Genomic DNA, 23,890 nt, shown 5'->3' with positions numbered 1-23,890 from the left:
AAACATACTTAAATTCACATCTCTCTCTCTCTCTTTTATGTATGGGAAACAATACAGCTGAGACATCCTATGTAAGGTATATTGATCGTCTATTCCCAATATTTATAGTGAAACTTTTGAGGTAGGCTCTAATTTGATTGTTTAGAGCCTCAGTTCTATACAAACTTTTTCCATATTTTTATATTCTAGAGGTGATTATGAGAATGCCTGTACTCATAATGACGGTTCATGTTTGTCGTCCATCTTGAGAACAGACAGCTGCCCATGGTGGAGATAAAGTGTAAATTTCAAAGTAGTTCCTCTTAAAAAGCCTCAGCTAATTCAGTAGAATTGTAATTTATTTTCTAATCTTTATATAGATAGTATGCTCAACTTATTAATTATTCGCCAATGTCTTCTTGGTATCACTTAATTAAATTTACTTACAATTGCTATTATACTATTTTTAAGAGAGAGAGGGGTTGGGGAGAGAGAAAGAGGTCGTGAGGGAGATTGAAAGGTTATAGGAAGAGAGAGACAAGGGATGGGTTCTAATGGTATTTGGGAATTTGTTTAGGTTGATCAAACGTTACAAAAAGTAAAAGAGGGGGTCGCGTGTTTAGGGAGTTTGGAGAAATATTGTACAAAAATTTAATGGGGCAACATGAGTTTTACCGGAGGAGAAATATTTCATGCGGGCTGGACCGCATTTATACAGTTTGCAAATACCTCGAATGCAAATAGGTTCTCCATTTAAAAACAATTGAAATTAATGGTCCAAATGTTTTTTTCATAACATCATTTATTTTTATTTTTTTAAAATTTATTTATTTATTTTATATTCATGATCTCCATGTTAGAAATTACGTACCATTAGAAATTGGGTTTGAAAATCCATCTCAAAAATAGATTTGTAAGAGTCGACTCATTTCTACATGGACTCATAGAATCGGTGCCCTTCAAAAATTTATTGCAATAAGATAGATATTACACTTCAGGGGATACTAAGAAACAATTGATAAAATTAGAGTGTATAGAGATATTTTCTCTTTAAAAATATTGAAAATCGGTAGTTCAAAATAATACATTATAAGATGCACTATTTCTCATACTAGAAATCTATGTTTTTTCACATTTATACATCTCAAGATCAAGATGATCGATTTTGAGACTTTTGGACATTGAAATAGTCTCTTCTAATGAATTTTTGAAATGTGCATTAATTTGATGGTTTAAAGCCACAACCTCATATGATCTTTTTCAGAAAGAAAAAAGGGTTTAGACACCTTTTGACTTTTGAGGGGTTAATTTTTAGATATCGATGATTTGGGGGATACTAATTAAATTTCTCACATAAAAGTTTATATAATGTTGCTATCTTAAAATGTAGAATTAAAGATGCACTTAAAACATCAATTGGAAAAAGTCGTTTCAATATTGAAAAACCCTTTAATTAATCGTATCTACATCGAGATGTATGAATATATAAAAAAATAAAAATTTTGAGTCCCAAAAATAGTTCATCTTACAAAACGTTATGTAGATGGCTATTTTCAAGATGTACATATGTTTATAGATCTAATTGATTTTAACTATTTTTAAAATTTAAAATTTTATAATTAATAATAAAAATAAATTTTAAGATAATTCTAAAAATGTTTTACACCAAAATTAGTGATAAATTTTGGAGGTGCGCCTTAGTCGTATTGTTGAAGGTTACAACCATACGGAAAGTCCACCCTTTTTATTTTCTTCGAAAACAGTGTTTTTCCTAACTCCGAAGCGGTATCCGCTATATATATATATATATAACAAAGCTTCGATGGAAGCAATGCCCAACCGACCTGGTTCTTGTCACGCCACCCATGAAATGAAACGCGACATCTCTCTCTCTCTCTCTCGAAATTCCCATAACCAGCTATGAGCTTACATCCCTCAATTCCTTCGCATTCTCGTCCTGTTCCTCAACATTTTCTCTCTCCAAAACAATGCTGAAACCAAAGGCGTTTTTTGAGGACCATTCGTCGTGCAACTTCCATTCATCTGATGAATTGAGCTCATTTTGTTCAGGTGGGTTGTTCCTTGATCCCACTGTGCCTGCTTCACTGGTTTCGTCTTTCTCGGATCGCTGTTCATCCTCGGTCTCTTTTGGGTCCTCAAGGAATGGAAAGCCTCTGGTTTGCTTGGGTTTTTCGGGGGTTTTTAGAGAGAGAAACGAGTCTCATAAGGGGATTTGGGGGGAATTGGGTTATGGGTTTTTGTCGGTGAGTTTGTCAATAAAAGGGAACGATGGGTTTGTCAGGGATTCAGCGAAGTTTCTAACACAAAATGCAGAGGATGGTTTGGAGGGGGTTACTGAGAAGAAAGAGGAGTTTAGTGAGATAAAAGAGTTGAGGAAAGAGAAAATTGGGTTGCGTGGGTCAGGGGCGGTTAATACCACTAAGCACTTATGGGCTGGTGCTGTGGCTGCAATGGTTTCCAGGTGATCTTCTTTGCTATTTTCTCTTCCCTTTTGTCTCTTATAACTATCTTATCAATGCTTTAGTTGAGGACATCTATAATGGGCTGCGTTGTCTTTGAGAAATATAGTAAATTTACTTTGCAAAAAAGAAAAAAAAAGGACTGGAGTACATTGTAATGTTACTATAGATTTGGTTTCTTCAACGTTTTGGTTATTCGACATGATTGAGCTCTGTAACTTGTGGTTTTGGGCTTTTGGTTTCTCTTAACTAAATTTTTTGGAAATTAAGATGTCATTCTTAGAATGAAGAAGTGATTTTTAATTTGCATTTTCAACAACTTGTATTGCTGAAACTCCACAAGCCCAGGAAAGATGAGTTGGTTGTTGTAGTTTTCTAATCTTTATGCCTTGGGTGCAAACATTAGAGGGCTAAAGAGAGAGCCTATCCAAACTGTATAAGATGGAAACCCCATGTTTGACCAACTCTTTAAGTTGGAATGGTTCAAACAAAGTCACTAATTTATGATAGTAAGGGATGCTTGATCGCCAGTGCACAGCATAAAAAGCGCATGATAAAAAACAATGGGCATCATAACACTGAAAGGGTTAGTCGCACGTAATTTTTTTATTGGACTATGTATAAGTTGGTTTACCAGGGGCAAACCTCTACTCTTTCAAATTGATATTCTAGCAGGTAATTTTGGGGGTTGTTCATTGTCAAGCTGATTGGCTTCATGTTGTTTGATACCTTAATGGAGAAAATCCCTGTCTTTACATATTAAGGAGTATATTTGTAGAATCAAGTTGCTTGATTTCATTGTCAATACAGAAGTTGGGGATGTGTTGTTGGAAGCAGACCATGTCAAATTCTTTTGCAAATGTAGGTTCATGAGGAGTTTATTAGGATATGTTTTTTCAAAAATGTTTCTACTGAGTTCAAAAAGTATATCTGAGATATATAAGTTTGAAAGCATAATCACGGATTAAGATGGATTTAGCTATTCCGGCACACTCCTAGTCACCTAGCCAATGAGTCTGGGAATATGGAAAATTTTTCTGCCACTATGTATTTATACCCGTTTTCATGTATTTACTCAAGTGACCTAGGGGTGAGAATTTACCTGGTTTGGACTCGAAACCCAAATTTCGGACCCCATCCGAATCTAGGTATAGATCCAAGATTTGGATTCGGCGGGTCGGATACTGATTTAAACTTTGGATCAAAATAGTAATTTGGACCGGATCCAAGTATAGGTGGATGATGGATCCGATCCATATCTGACCGAATTATTAATATATATATATATATATATATATATATATATATATATATATATATATATATATAGATATGGAAAAAGTTTATATAAAGATGCTACCTTACAATGTAGAACTACAGATGCCCCTCAAAAATCCATCGGAAAAGGAAGTTTTAATGTTGAAAAACCCTTTGATTGATCATCTTGACATCGAGATGTATGACTACGAAAAATAAAAAGATTTTAAGTCTCAGAAATAGTGCATTTTACAACATATTATCTACACCGTCCATTTTCAAGATTTTTCATATGTTTATAGATCTACTTGATTTTAACCATTTTTGAAATTTAAAATTGTATAATTAGATATAAAAATAGATTTTGAGATAATCCTAAAAACAGTTTACATCAAAATTATATACCATGATAAAATTTGAAGGTACACCTTACCTCTACACCTACGGATGCACCCATATATATATATATATAGATATGCATACGTGTTACATAGTATTTTTTGTTATATATTATTTTATAGATAAAAATAAGATATAAAATAATTTTTTTGGATCCGATTTGGATCCCATTTATACTTTTTGGACTTGTCAACCCTATAGTGACCCAACCAATGCGTTTAAAGATATGGAGTTATGGACTTTCCTGCCATTATGTTTGTACTCCTTTCTAGTGCCGTACCCAGTAATTTAAAAAGCAAACCGCTTAACGCCTGGGTGGCCACCTAGGTGGTCTAGAAGGCTTGGGTGCATCGACTGGGCCTAGACGGCCAAATTAGGCGGATATACTTGGGCGCTCACCGAGGGGCCCGCCTTTGAACCCGCTTAGGCGCTCGCCCAGGGCTCCTTGTTGAGGGCATTTTTTGATATTTTTTTAATACTAAAGGGGCAAAATTGTGGGTTTTAGATTCATTTGAAACCTAAAACCCATTAGAGCCTATTTTAGAGAGAAAAACCCCACAATTTTTTTCTTTCTACTGGGCCACCCAGGTTCTGGGCGCCCGCCTAGGCGCTGGACGGCCTGGACCTCCGCCTGCCTAAGCATCGTTTAGTGCTTCTTGAAACACTGGTCGTACCTATTTCTATAATGAAATTATCAAATATTATCTCTCTTTTTTTTGACATGAATCATCAATTATCATTAGAATAAAGAAAAAGAAGAAAGGTCCTTAGGCATTGAATCTATATCTCAATATTAGAGGCTGAGAAGCAAATAAACATTTAGAAGAGAAAAAACAATGACTAGTATTAATCAAATAAACTAATCAAATAAACATTGTGGATTTTTTCATTAAACAAAATCCTAAGACACACTTATGAAGAGAGCTCGTTAGCAGCAGGAATGCCATGCTACATGGATGCCAACATGTGCATCAATGTCTAGTACGTGCCTGGAGTGTCTAGTATTGGAGGCCAAAAAAAATCTAGTTCTTTCCAACACATTTCTAACTCAATTTACTCATTGAGTTTATTTAGTTACGTAATTAAATTTCCTTTAAACAACGCCCCATCGCCTAGGTGTTAGAGGGGCACTTTTCACTTAAGTGAAAAGATAGAGGGGGCATGGGTTCGGAATAGATGGGGCACACTCTTCACTTAAATGAAAAGATAGAGGGGGCATGGGTTAGGAACAAATGGGGCACACTCTTTGGCACTATATGTGATGTGCATTGCTTTATGCTGTTACTCCTATTTAAATTTCCCTTTATAATTATTAATAAAATTACATGGCCCATGTGGTAGAGTGAACTTCACTCTTGTAAAGCGGTTGTTGGTTTGAGTTCAATGGGGCACACCACTTCTTAAGCAATTTTTATCATACAAATAAGGGATACTGTGTGTCTATGAAGATGACACTTCTATAAGAAGTTTGATATGTATCAACAAGTATTCAAAGCATTCAATACAATCAATCAAAGTGTTGGGGGTGGATATGCAAGTGTCGACGTGTCTGATTGTTAACACATGTGGACATGCGCCACAACAAAAAAAGTGAGGTACGCGTTAACATTGCCTCAACGCAATGTTCTAGAAAACGCTGGGTGGCACCGAGGAGGCCGGGGGGTCTAGGCTGTCCAGCGCCTGGGTGTCCTAGGTTTAGAAGGGGGCAAATGGTATCCAATAACCCTGTTTTAAGTACAAAGTTTGTATAAAAAATGCATATTCATGTATTTTTTGTAATCCAAACCAAAAAGAAAAACACTGAAAATACCCCATCCAATGGGTATTTTTCCACCTAGTCGGGCACTGTCCCTTGGGCACCTACCTAGGTACCCTAAGTGCCTGCCTAGTTGGTCCACCCAAGCCTGCACGGTGCGCCTAGGCCCCTCCCAGCCCACCTAAGCACTGGGCGAATCGCTTTTTTAATCAATGCCTTAATGTTGTTAATATTAGTTGAAATTTTTCTATTGCCGTCAATTATCAAAAATAAAAATGAAAGGACCCGGTTTCTATGCGGCCAGCCGGCATAATGTAGAAATGTGGGCTTGGCAATAAATATATTTTTTAAATATAATTTATCCTACTTTTTTAGATAATATATAATCTTTAACATGGGGATCATGAATATGAATTTTTTTTTTTTTGAAAACTAGAAATAATAATTATATTAAGAAAACATTTGGACCGTTAGTTACAATTGTTTTTAGATGGACCACCTATTTGCATCCATTTTTAAGATGGATGCTTTATACCTCTGAACCGCATATTGTAGAAATGCGGTCCAGCCCGCATGAAACAATTTTCCAAAACAAAATATTACTGTCCAAAATGTTGTCAAAACGGCTTGTAGAACAATTCAATGGATTGCTATGGGATTTGCCTAAATTAGAGAAATGGATGGAAACATGAGAACAAAATGGCAAATTTAGAGAACTTTTTTCCATATGAGCGCATAGTAAAATTCTGAGGAGTTAGTTATATGGATGACTTAAACTCATTATAGTTGCGTCAAATACATAGAACATGCAAGAGCTTGGAAATTATTTCCATGCTTCTGATGAGATGAGAGGTTCAGGACCATACCATATGCTTACTGGAACCAATCCGAATCTACACCATCCGTGCCAATGACTCAGTGCTGGATAAACCTAGAGATGATGGGGATTCTGTCAGAAAACCTATTCATAGGCCATTCACAGTTGAGGTGGGGGCACTTGGCATATAGCATGAAGTCAAAGAATACAGAGATATAAGCATAAAGTTGTAGAGAGAAAAGTTGCAACAGGTTCACCATGCTACATGAGCATGGTTTCTTGTGTGAATTGTGATAATAGTATCATGAAAATGGTACATTGCAATATTTGTTTTACCAGTTTCTGCAATTGCCATTCTCACTGAGCTTCTCAAGTAGGATTAACTCTTTTTATATGAGAGAACTTTATTGGTGTACTTACGAGAAGAGTTGGTGTTAGTTTATGTGCATGTATATACACTCCTGTAGAGTTATTTTGGTCATTATCTCATTGTTTTATGCAGTTTGTTTTTGTCAACTATTTAAGGAGCTATTTTTTCATTTTATTTGAATATAAATTGTACATAAGTTGTTCTACTGCTCATTACTCTTTCTTCCACTTATCTTAACATGGTCATTCTGCCTCCTTGTGTTCCTTGTTTTCCAGTGATTCCACTTATTTTTTCTTTAAGTCTACCCATCTACTTAATATAGTTGTTATCCATTTTGGGTCCTAGTTGATTCCACCACTTCTTTATAATGACGTACACTTTTTTTGTTGTTTTTCTTTCAACTGAAATTGTAGCGGCTTTTTTATTAGGAATGGCTCATTTCCAACTGTTCGTTGTTGACAATGTTGAGTCTGCATGTAATGTACTGTAATCCTAAAGACAAGCACACACAAATATGGTTATGGGCACAGATAGATAGACATGTAGTGCAGATAGATAGACATGTAGTACTTTTTTTAAAAATAAGTTCACCATTATGTTTTTGTTTTTTGAATTGTTTCTAATGCTGTAGTTGATGATTTTTTTCGTTGATGGTTTTTTCGTTGCCAGAACTTTTGTTGCTCCGCTGGAGAGATTGAAGCTTGAGTACATAGTTCGTGGTGAACAAAAAAACCTTTTTGAGCTTATTAAGATGATTGCAGTTACACAAGGTTTGAAAGGCTTTTGGAAAGGGAATTTTGTGAACATTCTTCGTACTGCCCCATTTAAGGCAGTGAATTTTTATGCTTATGATACATATAGGAAGCAGCTCCTCAAAATGTCTGGAAATAAAGAGACCACAAACTTTGAGAGGTTTTTAGCTGGTGCAGCTGCTGGGATTACAGCCACTATACTCTGTATACCAATGGACACCGTAAGTCATGATTTTATTGGCTATCCTCATAAGTAGTTTAATCACACTTTCCTCGTGAAGCCTTTAGAAGGGATGGTATGTGAAGATGGTTCTGTGGACTATAGAAAACCATTTTCCATTGTGTCATCACATCCATTGAAATGATGGATGTTGATGGAAAGAAAGGACCCACCACAATAGGACATGACTGTGATTGTTATTCTTCAAAAAACAAAAGAATTGAGAAGGGACATGCCTGTGATATTGGCCCACCCTCTTGATTACCAGCCATCATTTCAATATATGGTGCCGACCTCAATTGACTTGGGTTTTCCCATAGCACATCTTATAATATGCTTTCCCGCTTCTGAAATGCTGGTCATAATGATTTTATTTTTGAAATTTTTATAGAAACTTATATCTGATGATATTTTTATATTCCTTGGTATAAGATTGTCACTTCAGATTATTGCTTTTACCAGCTGCATCTTTCTCCCTTGTTTTTTTTTTTTTTTTTGGATATGCCGCTGCATTTTTCTTATGGTTTTTAGTCCCTGTAAAATATCTTAAAGTTTAAATGCATGCCTGCCCCAAGTTTAACATTAAAAAGAGGGGGGATGAAAAGAGAAGGACTGTTTGCTATCAGACTAACTCTTCAAGGATTCAATTCAAAATATAATCAATGCGAAAAGTGTAAAAACCAATTCCATCTATTGATAAATAGCAACAAATTACATCAATTACAGGGTCTTGTGCAAGGGATAAAGAATTAGTGAATGGGGATTTTGTATCCTATGGATAGATCATTCCCCACTCTACTAAGGAAATCAACCAACGTTGTCAGTAGCTCTATGGATACTGCCAGCTTTCACCAATAACGAGTTTTGTGATCAATCTCATCATCAAGATTGAGTTGTTTTGGGGTATTGCTTCAAAATAAGTAGTCCAGAACATGCTAAATGGGTAGTTGACTGAATATTGATGGCTTGAGCTCTTATTTCTCTACCACTGGTGAATTTGGAAGCAACTTGTTCAAACTTTATGGACCAATTTCAAAGATTTCAAATATGAGGTTAAGAGAGAGTGTGTTAAGATTGAGAGATAAGAGAGAGAAAGTAATATTCAAGCACAAGATAAAGTAAATATAGATGTCTTTGCACTCTTTACAAATCATGGGGCAATGTGCCCTCTATATACATATATGCCTACAATGTTGGTATGTCAACATATATAGCTGTTATAGTAGGAAAATCACCCAAATATGATAACAATTACAACATAAAAATTACCCAAATATGATAACTGTTACAACATGAAACACCGAAATATGGTAGAAAATTATACACATCATCACCACATGTTGGTTTCTGTGATGGTTTCTATAGGTTTCTTTAATGGATATGAGGCCCACAGTAATCACTATACTCCCCTTCAAACTGGAGCATATATATCATAGATGCCTAGCTTGCCCAAAGGCCGCATTAGTTGAACTCGATTCGAGGCCCGGTAAGTATGTCTGCCAATTGATTCTCAGAGTGAACAAATGGAGTACATATTGTCTTTAAAACGACCTTTTCTCTAGCGAAGTGATAGTCAACCTCAATATGCTTGTTCTTTCATGGAAGACAGGATTTGAGGGAGTGTAAACTTGATTTTCACAGTGTAGAGGAGTAGGATCTGATACATTACAACCATCTCTTGAAGAGGAGCACGAAGCCAAATAATTTCACATGTAGCTATTGCTCGATACTCAGCTTTTGCTAAAGATCGAGTTACAATACTCCATTTCTTACTATTCCAAGTGACCAGGTTACCACCCATTATCATAAAGTAGCCACTGGTAGTAGTGATTTAAAAAGCGGACTGCCCAGTGCTTGTGCGGCCAGAAGGGCTTTTTTAATCCTAAAAGGGCAAAATTGTGGGTTTCATTTAAAACTTAAAACCCATTAGAGCAGAGAAAAACCCCAAAAAACTAGTTTTTGGTTATTTCCATAGGATCGAAGGGTTTATCAAAGTGACGAGAAGTTGATTTAAGCATCACCCATTAATATTAGATTTCGTTTTGGATGTTTTATAAATCTATTGGAGGGTTTTCTAGAAGATTTTGAGTCTTTAGAAACATCTTAGAGGTGGAAGTTTGGAGATCGAGCAATCAACGTTAGTGATTTGTTTTTTGATTGCTTGTATTATTTTGAGATGTCTTCTTCAGGACTTGTGTACTATACATTTGATGTACCCTAAATCCTTAATTCTTATATGTTATACAATTATACTTATACTGTTACAATATAGAGACATTTTTTTTTCTACTGGGCCACTCAGGTTTTGGGTGCCCACCTAGGTAGTGGACGGCCTGGACCCCCTCGGCCGCCTAGCGCGTTTTGAATCACTGTCTGGTAGATTGTCGATCAAGAGAACACCGGCTCAATCTGCATTGCTAAAACCTTATATAGCATGGTTACCATGACTGGTATAAAGTAGCCTCTCCCTGGAGCAGATTTTAAATATTGTAAAATCCAATAAACAGCCTCCAAGTGATGGGAGCATGGTGCGTGCATAAATTGACTTGTCTTACTTAGCATATGCAATGTTTGGCCATGTGACAATCAGATAAATAAGTCTCCCACCTGATCTCTGATATACACCATAGTTACTCAGAGGCTCTGATTGCTAATCATACAGTTTGTGGTTGACCTCTATGGGAGACTCTATTAGTTTAGCTCCAAGCATTCTTGTATCATTAAGGAGATCAAAAGTATACTTCCTTAGCGATTAAAAAAAAAAAAAAATCCTTGTTTACACCTAGCTCCCTCTGTTCTAAGGAAGTATTTCAACGGACCAAGATCCTTGATGTCAAAAAACATCCCCCATGAAATTTTTCACTTTTTGAATCTTGTGATCATTATTTCCTCTTAGCGCTATATCGCCCATACACTATGAGTATTGTGTTAAAACAAGAATCTCTTTTAATAAATAAAGAATGATCAAAAACACTTCTCTTGCAAATCTGAATGAGATTTTTTGTTTTGTTTTGGGTAATTCAGTGGGGAACACAGGCTCCTACCCGTTTTTTCAAGTAGTTGAGGAGTTAGCTTTTGAAGGTATTAGTGGTGGCAATGGAAACCACAATGTGGTGACTAGAGTGTGGGTTGTTACCACCACGACCCCAGCTCCTTTTCCCATCCGAATGACAATTGCCATACAAATTTTTTCAAACCAAGCCTGAGGTGAATGTCTCAATCCATATGTAGCTTCTGCAAACTTGCTGATCTTCCCTTTCTCCATTAGAGAATACAACCCAGATAGTAATGTCATATATACTTCCTCTTGCAAATCTCTATGAAGAAAGGCATTCTTCATGTCTAAATTATGGAGTGTCCATTTCCTATGTACTGCAATTGATAAAAATACCCGTATTGATTTCAATTTTGCGACAAGAGCAAAGGTCTCCTTGTAGTCAACCCCATATAGTTGTATAAAACTCTTAGCCACCTGACAAGCTTTGTATCTCACAATCACACCATCTAGTTTGGGCTTTAGGATATACACCCCCCTGCTTCCTACCCCATGTTGTCCTTCGAGCCATCCCAAGTTCCCTACTTCTCTAAGGCAATCATTTTCTCAATCATGGTTGTTTTCCATTGTGGATGAGCCAATGCATGTGCAATTTTAGTGAGAGTAGAAATAGAGGAAGTAGAGCAAAGGTATTCACACTACATTAGGCAAAATGAGTTTAGAGAATATAGGGGTACAAGGAGAAGAAGTACCTGATGAGGCAACGAGTTGGGTTGATTGTTTACGTTAGTCTTTCCCTTATTCTTTATCCTGATGTGCATATTCAACTGTTTCTCAGTAGATTTCACTTGTTTCTTGGTTGGATTACCTGAACTATCGGTGATCATTGGAAGAGGAATAGGATTGTCGCGTGACATAGTCGATATTGAATCTCTTGGGAGGAAAGTGGGGTTAAGAAGGTAACATCCTTTCAGTTTCTGGATAGTAAGACTTGTATCCTTTCTGAGAGTTTGAGTATCCTAGGAACACATCTAGTAGATTGAAGTTCTAATTTATCCCTAGCCGGCCCTAGGGTATGCACAAGGCAAATATAACCAAAGGTTTTTGTTGGAAGAGAAAATAGAGGAAGTGCATGGTGGAGAAGTTTGAAAGGATATACATTATCTAGATTCTAGAATAGGCGTAGGCATTCTATTGATCATATAGGCAGCAATAAGAACTGATTTATCCTAATATGACTTAGGAAACTTCATTCCTTTTAAAATGCCTCTCACCACTTCTAAAAAGTGTCTAGTTTTCCATTTCGTCACAACATTATGCTGTGGTGTATAGAAACATGATGTTTGAGTTTCTATACTATGTTTAAGAAAACAATTGTTTAATCCATTGTATAGATACTCTTGTGTATTATCAGAACGGAAAATTTTTATTTGGGTCTCAAACTAGGTCTGAACCATTTTATGAAATATTTTAACTATTGAAGGTACTTCATCTCTACCTTTCATAAGATAGGTCAAAGTATAATGAGAGTAGTCATCAATGAATGAGATAAAATACCTGTATTCAAATATAGAAGTAACTGGAGCATACCCCCAAACATCAGAATAAACAAGATGGAATGGCTTAGAACTTTTATTTTCACTAGAAAAAAAGGAGGTTATACAATGTTTAGACAATTGACAAGTCTCACATTATAACTGAGGAACACTCAAAGAAACAAACTTATTTGAAAACAATAATTTTAATGATTTCAAAGTCATGTGGCCTAAGCGGGTATGCCACAAGAGGATTTTCTCATGAGTCTAGACTCAGAGTTGAGTGCATTAGACGTGCATCCTGTGTTGAAAAAGTACATCCCATTGTCTGCATGACCATCACCATTCGTCTTCCTTATTCTCAGGTCCTGAAAAACACAATGTGAGGAATAGAATGTGACACTGCAGTTTAGTTGTTTTGTCAGGCTGCTAACTGAGAGAAGATTAGAAGGAAAATAAGGTACATATATTAGAGAGGTAAGGACAAGGGTGATGAAAGTTAAAATGTTACCCCCCCCCCTCCCCCCCAGAGGCACTGGCATTGTTCCAAGGATGATGAAAGTTAAAATGTTACCCCCCCCAGAGGCACTGGCATTGTTCCAAAACGCCTAGGCGGTGCGCCTTGGGCATCCTTGCTTCTAGTGTCCTGCCTAGGCAGCCAAGGTGTTCCCTAGGCTGCCGCCTCAAGGTGAGCGCCTTGGAACAACTTGGCCAAGGGTGGAAAAATGCTCTCTGCAGTGGCCATTTTTGGGATGTTTCCCCTAACAAGGCGGGAAAAGGGTTTGGGGGGACATTTTAATCACCCCGCTTGCATCCTAGAGAGAGAATGAGAGCGATGCCCCACTGTGTGTGTTTGAGAGAGAGAGAGAAAGGGAGAGAAGACAATGTCCCAATGTGATTGATTTTGTTTAAGAGAGAGAGAGAGGACGATGCCCCATTATGGGATTGATCGTGTTTGAGAGAGATAGAGAGAAAGGTGCGCCATTACGTGTGTGTTTGAGAGAGAGAGCGAGAGAGAGGCTCCATTCACGTGTAATGAATATATGTATAGAGAAAGAATCAATCTTTTTTAGAAAAAAAGAAAAAAGAAAAGAAAGAACCCATGTATTTACCTTGCTTCAATCCCTTAAGAACACACACAAACACATGAGCGAGGATGATTTGTGCTAGTCCTACGTAGTTCATGTGAGAGAGAGAGAGAGAGGAGAGGGGGGGGGGGGGTGCTTGTTACTGGGTGCCTGCCTAGGTGGCCAGGCATCCAAAACGCCTTGGCGAGTGCCTCTGCTTTTCTGGACATTGGCACTGGTTATGGATCCATCAACAAGCTTAACTTCACTAGACGCAGGAGAAAAGGATAAGAAACTAACTTTCTTATTGGTCATATGATCAATAGCCCCTGAATCAATGATCCAAAATATAGAAGAGGTGGAGTTGGAGGCGTGGTTTGTAGTGTGTCTGTACCTGGTGTCATAGAGATGATTGAAGCATTGAGAGCAGTCAACTAGTGCTGTAAATCTTTGATAGCCTGATCTCTTGGATCACGTATATTGTGTTGTGCGGCTGAGGTTTCCTCCCAATTACTTGATACAGTATGAGCACTTTCATTTTTTGGTTTTGGTCCCAAGTGTCCCAACAATGCTCTTGGGTGTGTCTCCTCTTCCCACAATGGGAGCATTTGAGTTTCTCCTTTTTGGCAGGAGAAAGTAGGGCACGATTTTGTTCTTTCGTACCCACTTTTCTTTGCTTGAAGCTTGTTGCAAAGGTTGATTCTTTAGGATGGATGCTTGAGCCCTGTCCTTTTGCAATAACATTTCTACTGCCCCCCCCCCCCCTACCCTTACATAATTATATTTTCCTAGAACTTGTGCGCTTTGAAGTTCAAAGTCAGGACATAGGCATGCTGAGAAGTCTCACTGCTCAGCTTTTTTAATGTCATCAATTGTGGGTTTAATATGCTGATAAGTTCTTCATGCATATGCCGTAGTATCCCAAAGTACTCTTCAACAGTCATTTTCCCTTGCTGCAAATTCGCTATTTCACAGTGCATTTGATAAATCCTAGCCATGTCATCTTGTTGCGAGTATTTCTTGGCTACTGCCTCCCATATGTCCTTTGTGTTCTTAAGAAAATGGTACTTGGCTCTGTTGAATGAAGGAGCCATGCCATTACTGTCAAGTTCTCACTTTCCCATTCATCATGGGTTGGATAATTTGTGGGATGCTCTTTCACTTTTCCATGATATAACCCAATTTTCTCCGGCTTCGTAGGAACATTTTAGCAGATCAGGACCATTCTAAGTAGTTTGTACCATCTAGCTTAACTATAGTGATCATCAATCCTGGATGGTCAGATTGACTGCTTCCCAAGAAAATATTGCGCTTGATTTTTTACATTTTCCTTCTCTCTCAAACTCAAAACCCTAACTTTTTTCTTTTTTCCTCCAAAGGTACTCATTCCTTAGTTTCAAAGTTTGCAAAGATCCACTTTTTTTGGTTTCTTTGGGCAAGAAAGATATGGGATATGTTATGTGATTTTTGTGTGGGGTAAAAAAAAAAAAAAAGGCCACGTTTCTTTTTGTTAGAATTGGATAGAGAATATGAACCTTAGGGTTTAGGATTATTGGTAAAATAAAAGTTAGATGATCTTGTTGGAAATACGAGGTTATTGGAAATGAAAAGAGTTTGGCATAAAAACTTTCTTATAGGCATGGAAAGCGAGATGATCTTGTTGGAAATATTAGGTTGTTGGTACAACACAACCTCAAGCCTAAGAAGAATGAAAAATTATGGTTCTAGGTTTGTTGGGAGTAATAGATATCTTGGGGTTCCAAGCCCTGTTCTGATACCATATTAAGATTTAGAGAGAAGAGAGCGAAAGTAATATTCAAGTACTAGATAAAATAAATATAGATGTCTTTTCACGCTGCACAAATCATGGGACAATTTGGCCTATATATACACAGATCCTTATAGAGTTGCAATATTGGTGGTCAACATATATAGCTGTTGTAGCAGGAAAATCACCTCTAATATGATAACTTCTACAGCAGTCACCTATATGTGATAACTATTAAAGCAGGAAAATCACCAAAATATGCTAGAATATTGTACACATTATCACCACATGCAGGTTTCCATAATGGGCATGATATCTCTGATGGTCAATGCAGGTTTCTTTAATGGGCGTGAGGCCCATAATAGTCACTACGCCCATCAAACTACTTTATTTTGCAATTTGAACTATAATATAGAACATATTTCTTTAGTTTAAATGCTCTTTCAAAATGGAATCCACATTAGAAAATATCTTATAAGTGGAGAGTACTACATAGCATTGATGATCTACTAGTCTCAATTAATATGAAGTTCTGACCATGTCTGGAAGTGCTAGATAACTAGGGAAGTGGTGATGTATTGCATAAACAAGGTATAGGCAATCTATTAATGAGATCTGCATTTAATATAGCTTCTGCCCAAATTTACTTTGAAGCACATATTTCATATCGTAAGATCTTGGCCATTGGAGACCCTCTCTACGGATGATTACTAAACACCTTCAGAGCTATTGGTAAGGTGCATAATACTTTTGGAGGTCAATGTATAAGCTTGGTGGATAACCAAGAGCGAGTAGCTCGTTGCATTCTCATCACTCATGGGCATTAGTTTATCCAGATTCTATTTTTATTTCAGTGAGGGGTTGTTAGTTTTGGGCTGACATTTTTGTAGAGAAGAAAGGTGAGATTAGGAGATTAGTAGAATGTTAATCTTTTGGCTGGAGCTTTTAGGCATCAATGTGGTAGTTGATACAGAGATAAGGTTCAAGTTGGAAAATTAGTAAGTCCAGAGCGGTTATCTTGGTGCTTTAGTCTCTTTTATGGATCAAACTTGTCGTATCATTAGCTGCATCGCTTTCTATTCCTCATCCAATGGAAGCTTTGTTGGGTTCACACATGCCAAAGTTTGAACTTTTGAAGCCTTTACCTTGTAAGATGTTTGTGCTTCCTCAAGGATCATGACTGGTTTTGGTGCTGACTACCTGAGTCCTAATTGCAAAGGTTCCTCTCTTCCTAACTTGTCAGCTCATTGGGATTGATCCTTGGAAGGGTCTGATGGGTCGTTGTATTTGAGGCAAAGGATGCTGGTATTATTAGCACCATGTGTTCTACCTAATGCATGCTGTTGAAGAGGCCAAATGAAGAATGAAATTCATTATAGTTGAATAGATCCAGAGAACACGAGTTATGTGTTTTCCCTTCTTGTGAGATGGGTATGAGTAGGTTGGATAGTCAACATTTTGCTACTAGGGTAAAATGATTCAGAGATTAATGGAGGTAAGAAAATCTCTATATGAGTTTGTTTATCAGAACGTTTTGGAAATCAAATAAATCTGTTGTCTACTGAATAGGGGAGATGATGCAAAGGGCCCTAGGAACAATAGCAAAGGGGTTAGTGCAAAGGAAGAGGATCCAGGGAGCTTAAGAATCTTGTGCCATTATTAAATACAAAAGATTTGGATTGAAGGTTTTCAGTGGAATCAAAAGCTTTTGGCACATCAGTTTTTCTCTCTGTATGAAGCCTAGTTCAAACTTTGTGTTTCGCTTCATGAATATTTCTCCACTTGTTCTCACTTGATGTGCAACGAGATTGTGTACTATTTAGAAAGCATTGAACAATTTACTATCCTAAAGAAGAAAATCGACATTATGCTAAGGATTCAGGATTATGTACTAACGTAAATAGTTAGTAGGAGATGAGAAGAGGAAGACCGAGAAAGAAATGTACTTGAGCATTGCATTGCAAGCTGAGGATCTTAGACTCATTCATTCTTTTGAGAAACCCTTTGAGAAAGGTAAGAAAGTCAAAGGAATTAATGTATCTTATCATTTTATGTAAATCTGGATATATCTTTCTTAACAAGAAGAAGACAGTTCTGGACATTTGTAGAGGGCTTTTTGCTACTGCAAAGCGGTCACTTTAGAGTGCTTTGCTCCATAAGCATTCTCAAACGAGTGCTTTAATGTTGGAAAAATGCCCCCAAAACAATTGGAAGTTCCTTCTGTGCTACACATCAAAGCACTGGCTCCTAGCCATAGCAGTCTTCCAACATCAAACCTTCATTATGATTCCTTTTACTTCTCTTTATGCAGAAGAAGGAAAAGAGAAACAACAAATGCAACTCTGATTTTACTGCGTACATTCTTGGTTGCACTCTCTGAACCTGTAGTTAAAAAATGTATTTGAACAATACTCCAGGTTGCTCATGTGGTTTATGCGCAATGAAGCATAGCCATTGCCTTACTGGCAGCAGTGGTTTCCGAAGGGTAGTCTTAGTGCCCATTTAGGTACCTGGAAATGCATTTCTTGGAGAAATTCATTTCCTAAGAAAGGTATCTCTTGGGAGATACATTTCCTGGAAGATGGGTAAATGCTGTTTGGATAGATCTGGATGCAACCTGGAAGATAAATTTCCATTTTTTAGCTCATCTGGAAGATACATTTCTCTGAATTTTATTCTATTCGAGTATTATATGCATGTCCAACCTGTTGCACAAAATTATATGCACTGCATGCAATCTCTCTCTCTCTCTCTCGAAATTGACAAATACCTTACAAAAAAGGCATCCCTGCTCTTTATACATAATATATAACATTTTATGATCAAAATTAAAATATTGGCTATTCTATATTGTACTTCATTGACCCCCCCCTTCTTTATGCACTAAAATTATGGTCAAAATATACAACTCGACACATTTTTAACATATTGTCAACATTAAAAAGCCTATTGAGTGAAACTTAACTTGTGCATATGGCTTAAGGGTGGGCAAAACATATTTGGTTTCTAATGTCAAAACTAGGCCTCTCTTGTCGCTGAAGACCTTGTCTAATCAGATGCAACAGGAGGCAGCCATACATTTATCTCTGTTCCCCATACCCCAAGGATAGCATTTGGTAAAGTAGCTCAAACGACTGAAACATAACTCTCCAATATCTCACAAGACACTCTCAGTTCTGCTACAAAGTTGCAGCAATGTTATCCTCTTGCCTTCAGATGAGAGCTCTACTCCAAAGGTGCAGGATAATGCATACGGTTCTCCCAAAATGAAGAAGTCAGAATGACAAACATAGATAAAGAAGCATAGAGCTAAATTTTAATTTCCTTTAAACTTCCACTACAATAACTTCAAGCAACCAATAAGAGGTGAGATACAAGCCTCTTGAACCACTAGGATACTTCATAAACAATGTTGAAACACCCAAATTGAAATAACAAGCAGCAGTTTGTACACTCCTTGACATTGCATTCAGAGAAAAAAAAAAGGTCCCGGTTAACACATTACGTTTTTCTTCTTTCAAAAGAATGCATTGTTGCTCATTTCCTATTTTCTTCCTGTGCCTTCTCATAGTGAACTGCTATGTATCTTGTTTCCAAAGCATCCCAAATTCAGAAGAATTCATCTCTACAATTAATAATCTGAATCATATTTTATTTTCATCAAATTCTTTAAGCGATTAATTTTCATTGTTTCACAAGACTAAGAATTTCCCAAGAACGACCTCATTCGTCACTTAAAACTAGCAAATGTTTAAAGTTTCATGAATCAGAGAAACTCCCACAGTCCCACCAGCACTATAATGTATAGAAAGGCACTCTTTAGTCACTGTATCCACACTAAACATCAGGCGTTGACATAATTTTCAAAACAATAAAGACCATGACTAGCATATGGAATACGACGATGAAAACTCAAACAGTTAGCCAAATCCAAAACACAAACCAAGTCAATATCAGAGAAAACATTATTTATGTTTAAATTAAGCTCAAACCATAGATTAAATAGATAAATCACTATAATTGTACAAAATTTCTCTACTGCCTGTTGTTGATAGGCCATAGATACCATAGTTCAAGGCATGTGATAAAACCATAAATTCTTGTTCCTATTCTTTCTATGAACCAATAAAAAGCTTCACTACTAAATCCCAGCAGGGGAAACCCAACAACCATTTCACCATCTCCTCAGAGTATAGCTAATGAGCATTGGAAGCAAGAAAGCTGGAAATATTACTCATCAATTAAACGATTTAGGTTCCCGATCCTATTGAACCTCCAAGCATAATCATTGTAATAGCTCTATGGTGGTAGAACATGGAGGGGATCCTGAGGTTTATGGCTAGCAAGCCTCTGTTTTCGAGCTCCAATTCAGCTGCTTGATTGCTATCGGTGAATGCAACTTACCTCTGATAAATGAGCAATGTGGCCTCAGTCTGATCCACGTTTTTCTTCGACTTTTTCACATTTCTAGCAATTTCAGATTGGGTCGTTCATTAAACTAATTCTGATGCCCTTCCTAGCTGGGGAAGAGATTTGTAGAAAGAGAGACTTGCAGGAATGTTTAAACCATATCCTTGCTAGGGAAGAGATTTGTAGAGAGAGAGAGAGAGAGAGAGAGAGAGAGAGAGAGAGAGAGAGAGAGAGAGAGAGTTGCAGGAATGTTTAAACCATATATACCGTGCATCATTCATAAATATACCCAAGTATTCCTTCAAATAAGTGATGCCTCTTCCTTTTATGTTCTTCATGTTTAAACTGCATGAGCCCTTCCTGCAACTTGTCCAAGAACTAATATATTAAAGATGAGGCTGCTAAAGATTTCATGAATGCATAAAGTTATTTGCAGGAAGGAACTAAAACAGACAACTAGTTTATCATAAATAGCCAATGACTCACTGTTAAATTTTACCCATGAATTTTTGCTTATATGATTTTGTTTTTAAGATATGTTGCTATACTTTCTAGTTCTCTTTATGGGCATCTGCATTAATTTTTATTAGAATTTAACATTGAAGTCAATATCTTTATATGTCTGCATTTGTCAGTTGTATATGTCCTTATGCCTCTATGCCTGCATGAAAAGTAATATTGTTTTTCATATTCCATACCTCTATGCATGCATCAAAAGTCATATTGGTTTTCATAATCCATAAAACATTAAATTTGACTGGGCTGTTGGAGACTCAGTTTACAATGCTCTGAAAAAGGAAAAATGAATAGGTGCAGAGAACACTAATTGACTGCCACTGCATTCTCCTGCTTCCTCTTGTCAACTGCCCCATTGATAGGAAACCTAGCCGGTCCCAGTCAAATTACATAAATTGTTTTCCACTCCTCTTTACATGATTTAAATGTGGAAATAAAATAACATTGATTTGTGTTCAAAGGACCAGAGGGAGACCAATGAATGAATGCATGCATAAGTCAATGTTAATGTTATCTTTGTGAATTGCCATGGGCTCTGAAATCTTGAACATTTTCAGATTCGAACAAAGTTGGTTGCACCTGGCGGGGAAGCACTAGGCGGTGTGATCGGAGTTTGCCGTCACATGGTTAGAACTGAAGGTTTCTTCTCTCTCTACAAAGGGTTGTTCCCCTCTATCGTGAGCATGGCTCCATCAGGGGCAGTCTTCTATGGCGTGTACGATATACTTAAGTCAGCTTACCTTCATTCACCAGAAGGGAGGGAGAGGCTTAAGCAAATGCACGAACATGAGGGGGAAGAGTTGAATGCTTTGGACAAGCTTGAATTGGGTCCCATGAGGACTCTGTTGTATGGGGCTATTGCGGGTGCATGTGCTGAGGCTGCGACATACCCTTTTGAAGTGGTTCGGAGGCAGCTTCAGATGCAAGTGCGGGCAACCAAGCTCAGTGCTTTCGCTACGTGTGCCAAAATTGTCGAGCATGGAGGGATACCCGCGCTCTATGCTGGCCTTGTTCCCAGCTTGCTCCAGGTGGGTACCTAATCTCTCTCTCTCTCTCTCGGAATTTTGGTGGTCACTCAGGACCACCAAAGAATGATGTTCTTCCCCCCTCAAAGTTTACCTTTGATGTATTTGTAGGATCCGGAAAAGGCCAAAATCAGATTGTGTGATCACATAGGAACTAGATGTAGTTTTGTGGGAGTTCCTTAACCATTGAATTAGAGGTTTGATGGGGGTGAGAGTGGGTCAGTAGGGTTACCAGGTTAGGAAAGATTGATGGAGGGGTTCTTGTAGCAATCTTGATCCCCTGGCCCATCAAATTTGTGATTCTATGGTTGGACAGAAAACCTCTACAAAATTATGTACAATGGAGCCCCGATATTCACGCATTCACACACACAGACACAGGGAGACGATTTCCTATCTCGTACCCCTCTAGTGGTGAACTTAAATATATCCACACACACACATGGAGAGAGGACTTTCTATCTCACATCCCTATAGTGGCGGGCTCAGAAATGGTACTCCATATTTTATCAAAAAGTCCTCTTCATCCATGTTGCAAAACATTTTTGAATGGGGGTGTTTTCTATTATTTGCCATGGGCAATGGTGAATTCATTGCATAAAGCAAGGGCTGAAATTAGCCTCTTAACAGCGTCGTATAGTTTAAGCTGAATGTCTTTCCATTTTATGATTTTGTCGTTGTCCTTTGTAAATATAGAAATATGCCCCTTACCAAAAAGTATTTGGTTCACTGTTTCTCTCTGTGTTTTTTACTCCTCTTCCTTTTTTCTTTTCTGCCTATTGAACACCATGTGTGCGTGTTGTGATCGATTTTTACAAAAAGATAACTTTAGGAGAATGGCCTTTTGATTCTCCCTTTATTTGGACTTCTTGGTTTTCCTTGCTGTAAGTGGTTTAATATTATTTCCAATTTTCCGTTTCAGGTGTTACCATCTGCTGCCATAAGCTACTTTGTCTACGAGTGCATGAAGATAGTGCTTACAGTGGAGTGAAGAGCAGCACTTGCTGGCAGATGATAGTGTTTCTTTTTCTGAAAGAGGTGAGAGAAACCTGCCATTATTGGAAGTTATTTACCCCTTTTTTATTTTGTCCGGGTGAGTCTGTTGGGAGAAGCCCCTACCCTTCGTGAGAATTGAGCTTAGGATGTAGCGTTGCAAAATTGTCAAGCGCTGACCAATTAAGCTTGGGCTCTTGTCCTACTTATTTTCATGTTGATTATTGGACATTTGAGAGCGGTTGGATTCGACATTACTCTTCTCATTTTTAATAGGGAGAGGGGGAGAGAGAGAAAAATAGAGTATATTTTGTAATGTAAATAATTCTTTCTCTTTGTAGTCCGGGAGTTCAGCAAAACCATGATGCCAGAATCTGTACTCTATTAATGAAAGAGAGTTCAAATGATGCATGTTTTGTTCATAGAATGTTCCCATTTGAATCAATAGAATTCCATCTACAAGGTGGCTATTGCATATGATGTTTTAAATTTGATTATTTTAAAGTCCCTTCTATTTATAAAGGGAAAGCTTTCTATACTCCCCTTACTGTGTATAAGTTATATTTTTCTCTCTCCATCTAGCCGTTCAATTTAGATCAAGTGAGCTATTGACCGTTTGATCTAGATCCCTCAAAGTAGTTTATTTTTAATTTTTTTTACATATCATATGAATATGAAATTTAGTACGTGCCATCATTTCAATGGGGCACACCAAAAAAAAATGTAAAAAAAAAACATTCTCGATAAAATAAAATGACCAAAATACTTTAGTGGTATTTTGGTAATTTTATTATATCATGAATATATATTTTTTGTAGGTGCAAGTTTAAGAGAGGAGTGGACATGCCCAAAATTTTGTGTCAAAATATTTTGTAGAAAAAATGATTATGAAATTTGGATCAAGTGAGCTACTGACCGTTTGATCTAAGATCCAATGCTTCAGAGTAGTTTATTTTTATTTTTTTTACAAATCATATGAATATGAAATTTGGTACATGTCATCATCTTAATAGGGCGCAGTCAAAAATATATATATAAAAAAACATTACCGATAAAATAAAATGATCAAAATACTTTAGTGGTATTTCAGTAATTTTATTTTATCATTATTTTTTATTTTATTTTGTAGGTGCAAGTTTAAGAGAGTAGTGGGCACGTCCAAAATTATGTTAAAATATTTTGAAGAAAAAATAAAAAATAAAACATTGTATAGGTGCGCGTCATTTGTATCCGTCTCAGTTGGGCATTCAGATCGGACTGGTGGATGGTTCAGATCGGGCCCCTGGACTCGTGTATTTTCTATGTATAAATTATCTTTTTTAATGACCATTTTAATTATAATAAATCTAGTAAATGCTTTTATAAATACAATTTAACAACTTTATCTTGCAGTTGTGACTAAATTTAATTCCTAAAATTTAGTTTTTATCTTAGGTATTTTATTTCCAAATAGTTAACTTTATCGCCGTTTCATCAGTGTTCAAAAAAGAAAAAAAGTAGTTAGCTTTATCTCCGTTTCGTCTTTTTTTCTTTACTATATAAATAAAAGAA

General features: G+C 37.0%; 1 protein-coding gene across 2 annotated transcripts; it reads left to right on the top strand.

Moving 5' to 3' along the window:
- Positions 1–1,809: 1,809 nt before the first annotated feature.
- Positions 1,810–22,761, top strand: LOC18442879 (putative mitochondrial adenine nucleotide transporter BTL3). Of its 2 annotated transcripts, XM_006853088.4 has the most exons (4): positions 1,810–2,461; positions 7,728–8,031; positions 20,879–21,349; positions 22,269–22,761. In XM_006853088.4, exons 1-4 carry the CDS (start codon positions 1,968–1,970, stop codon positions 22,335–22,337), a joined length of 1,338 nt encoding a protein of 445 aa, XP_006853150.2. In that variant the 5' UTR covers positions 1,810–1,967; the 3' UTR covers positions 22,338–22,761. The 2 variants fall into 2 exon arrangements, with proteins under 2 accessions (XP_006853150.2, XP_088720930.1); XM_088864804.1 differs by lacking the exon at positions 7,728–8,031.
- The last annotated feature ends 1,129 nt before the right edge of the window (positions 22,762–23,890 follow it).

This window comes from Amborella trichopoda, chromosome 4 (assembly GCF_054954075.1).
Source record: "Amborella trichopoda isolate Santa Cruz 75 chromosome 4, AtrichopodaSantaCruz75HAP2 v2.0, whole genome shotgun sequence".
NCBI classification, from domain to species: domain Eukaryota; kingdom Viridiplantae; phylum Streptophyta; class Magnoliopsida; order Amborellales; family Amborellaceae; genus Amborella; species Amborella trichopoda.
The sequence above is the reverse complement of the archived record's forward strand: the minus strand, read 5'-3'. Positions and strand labels throughout refer to the sequence as shown.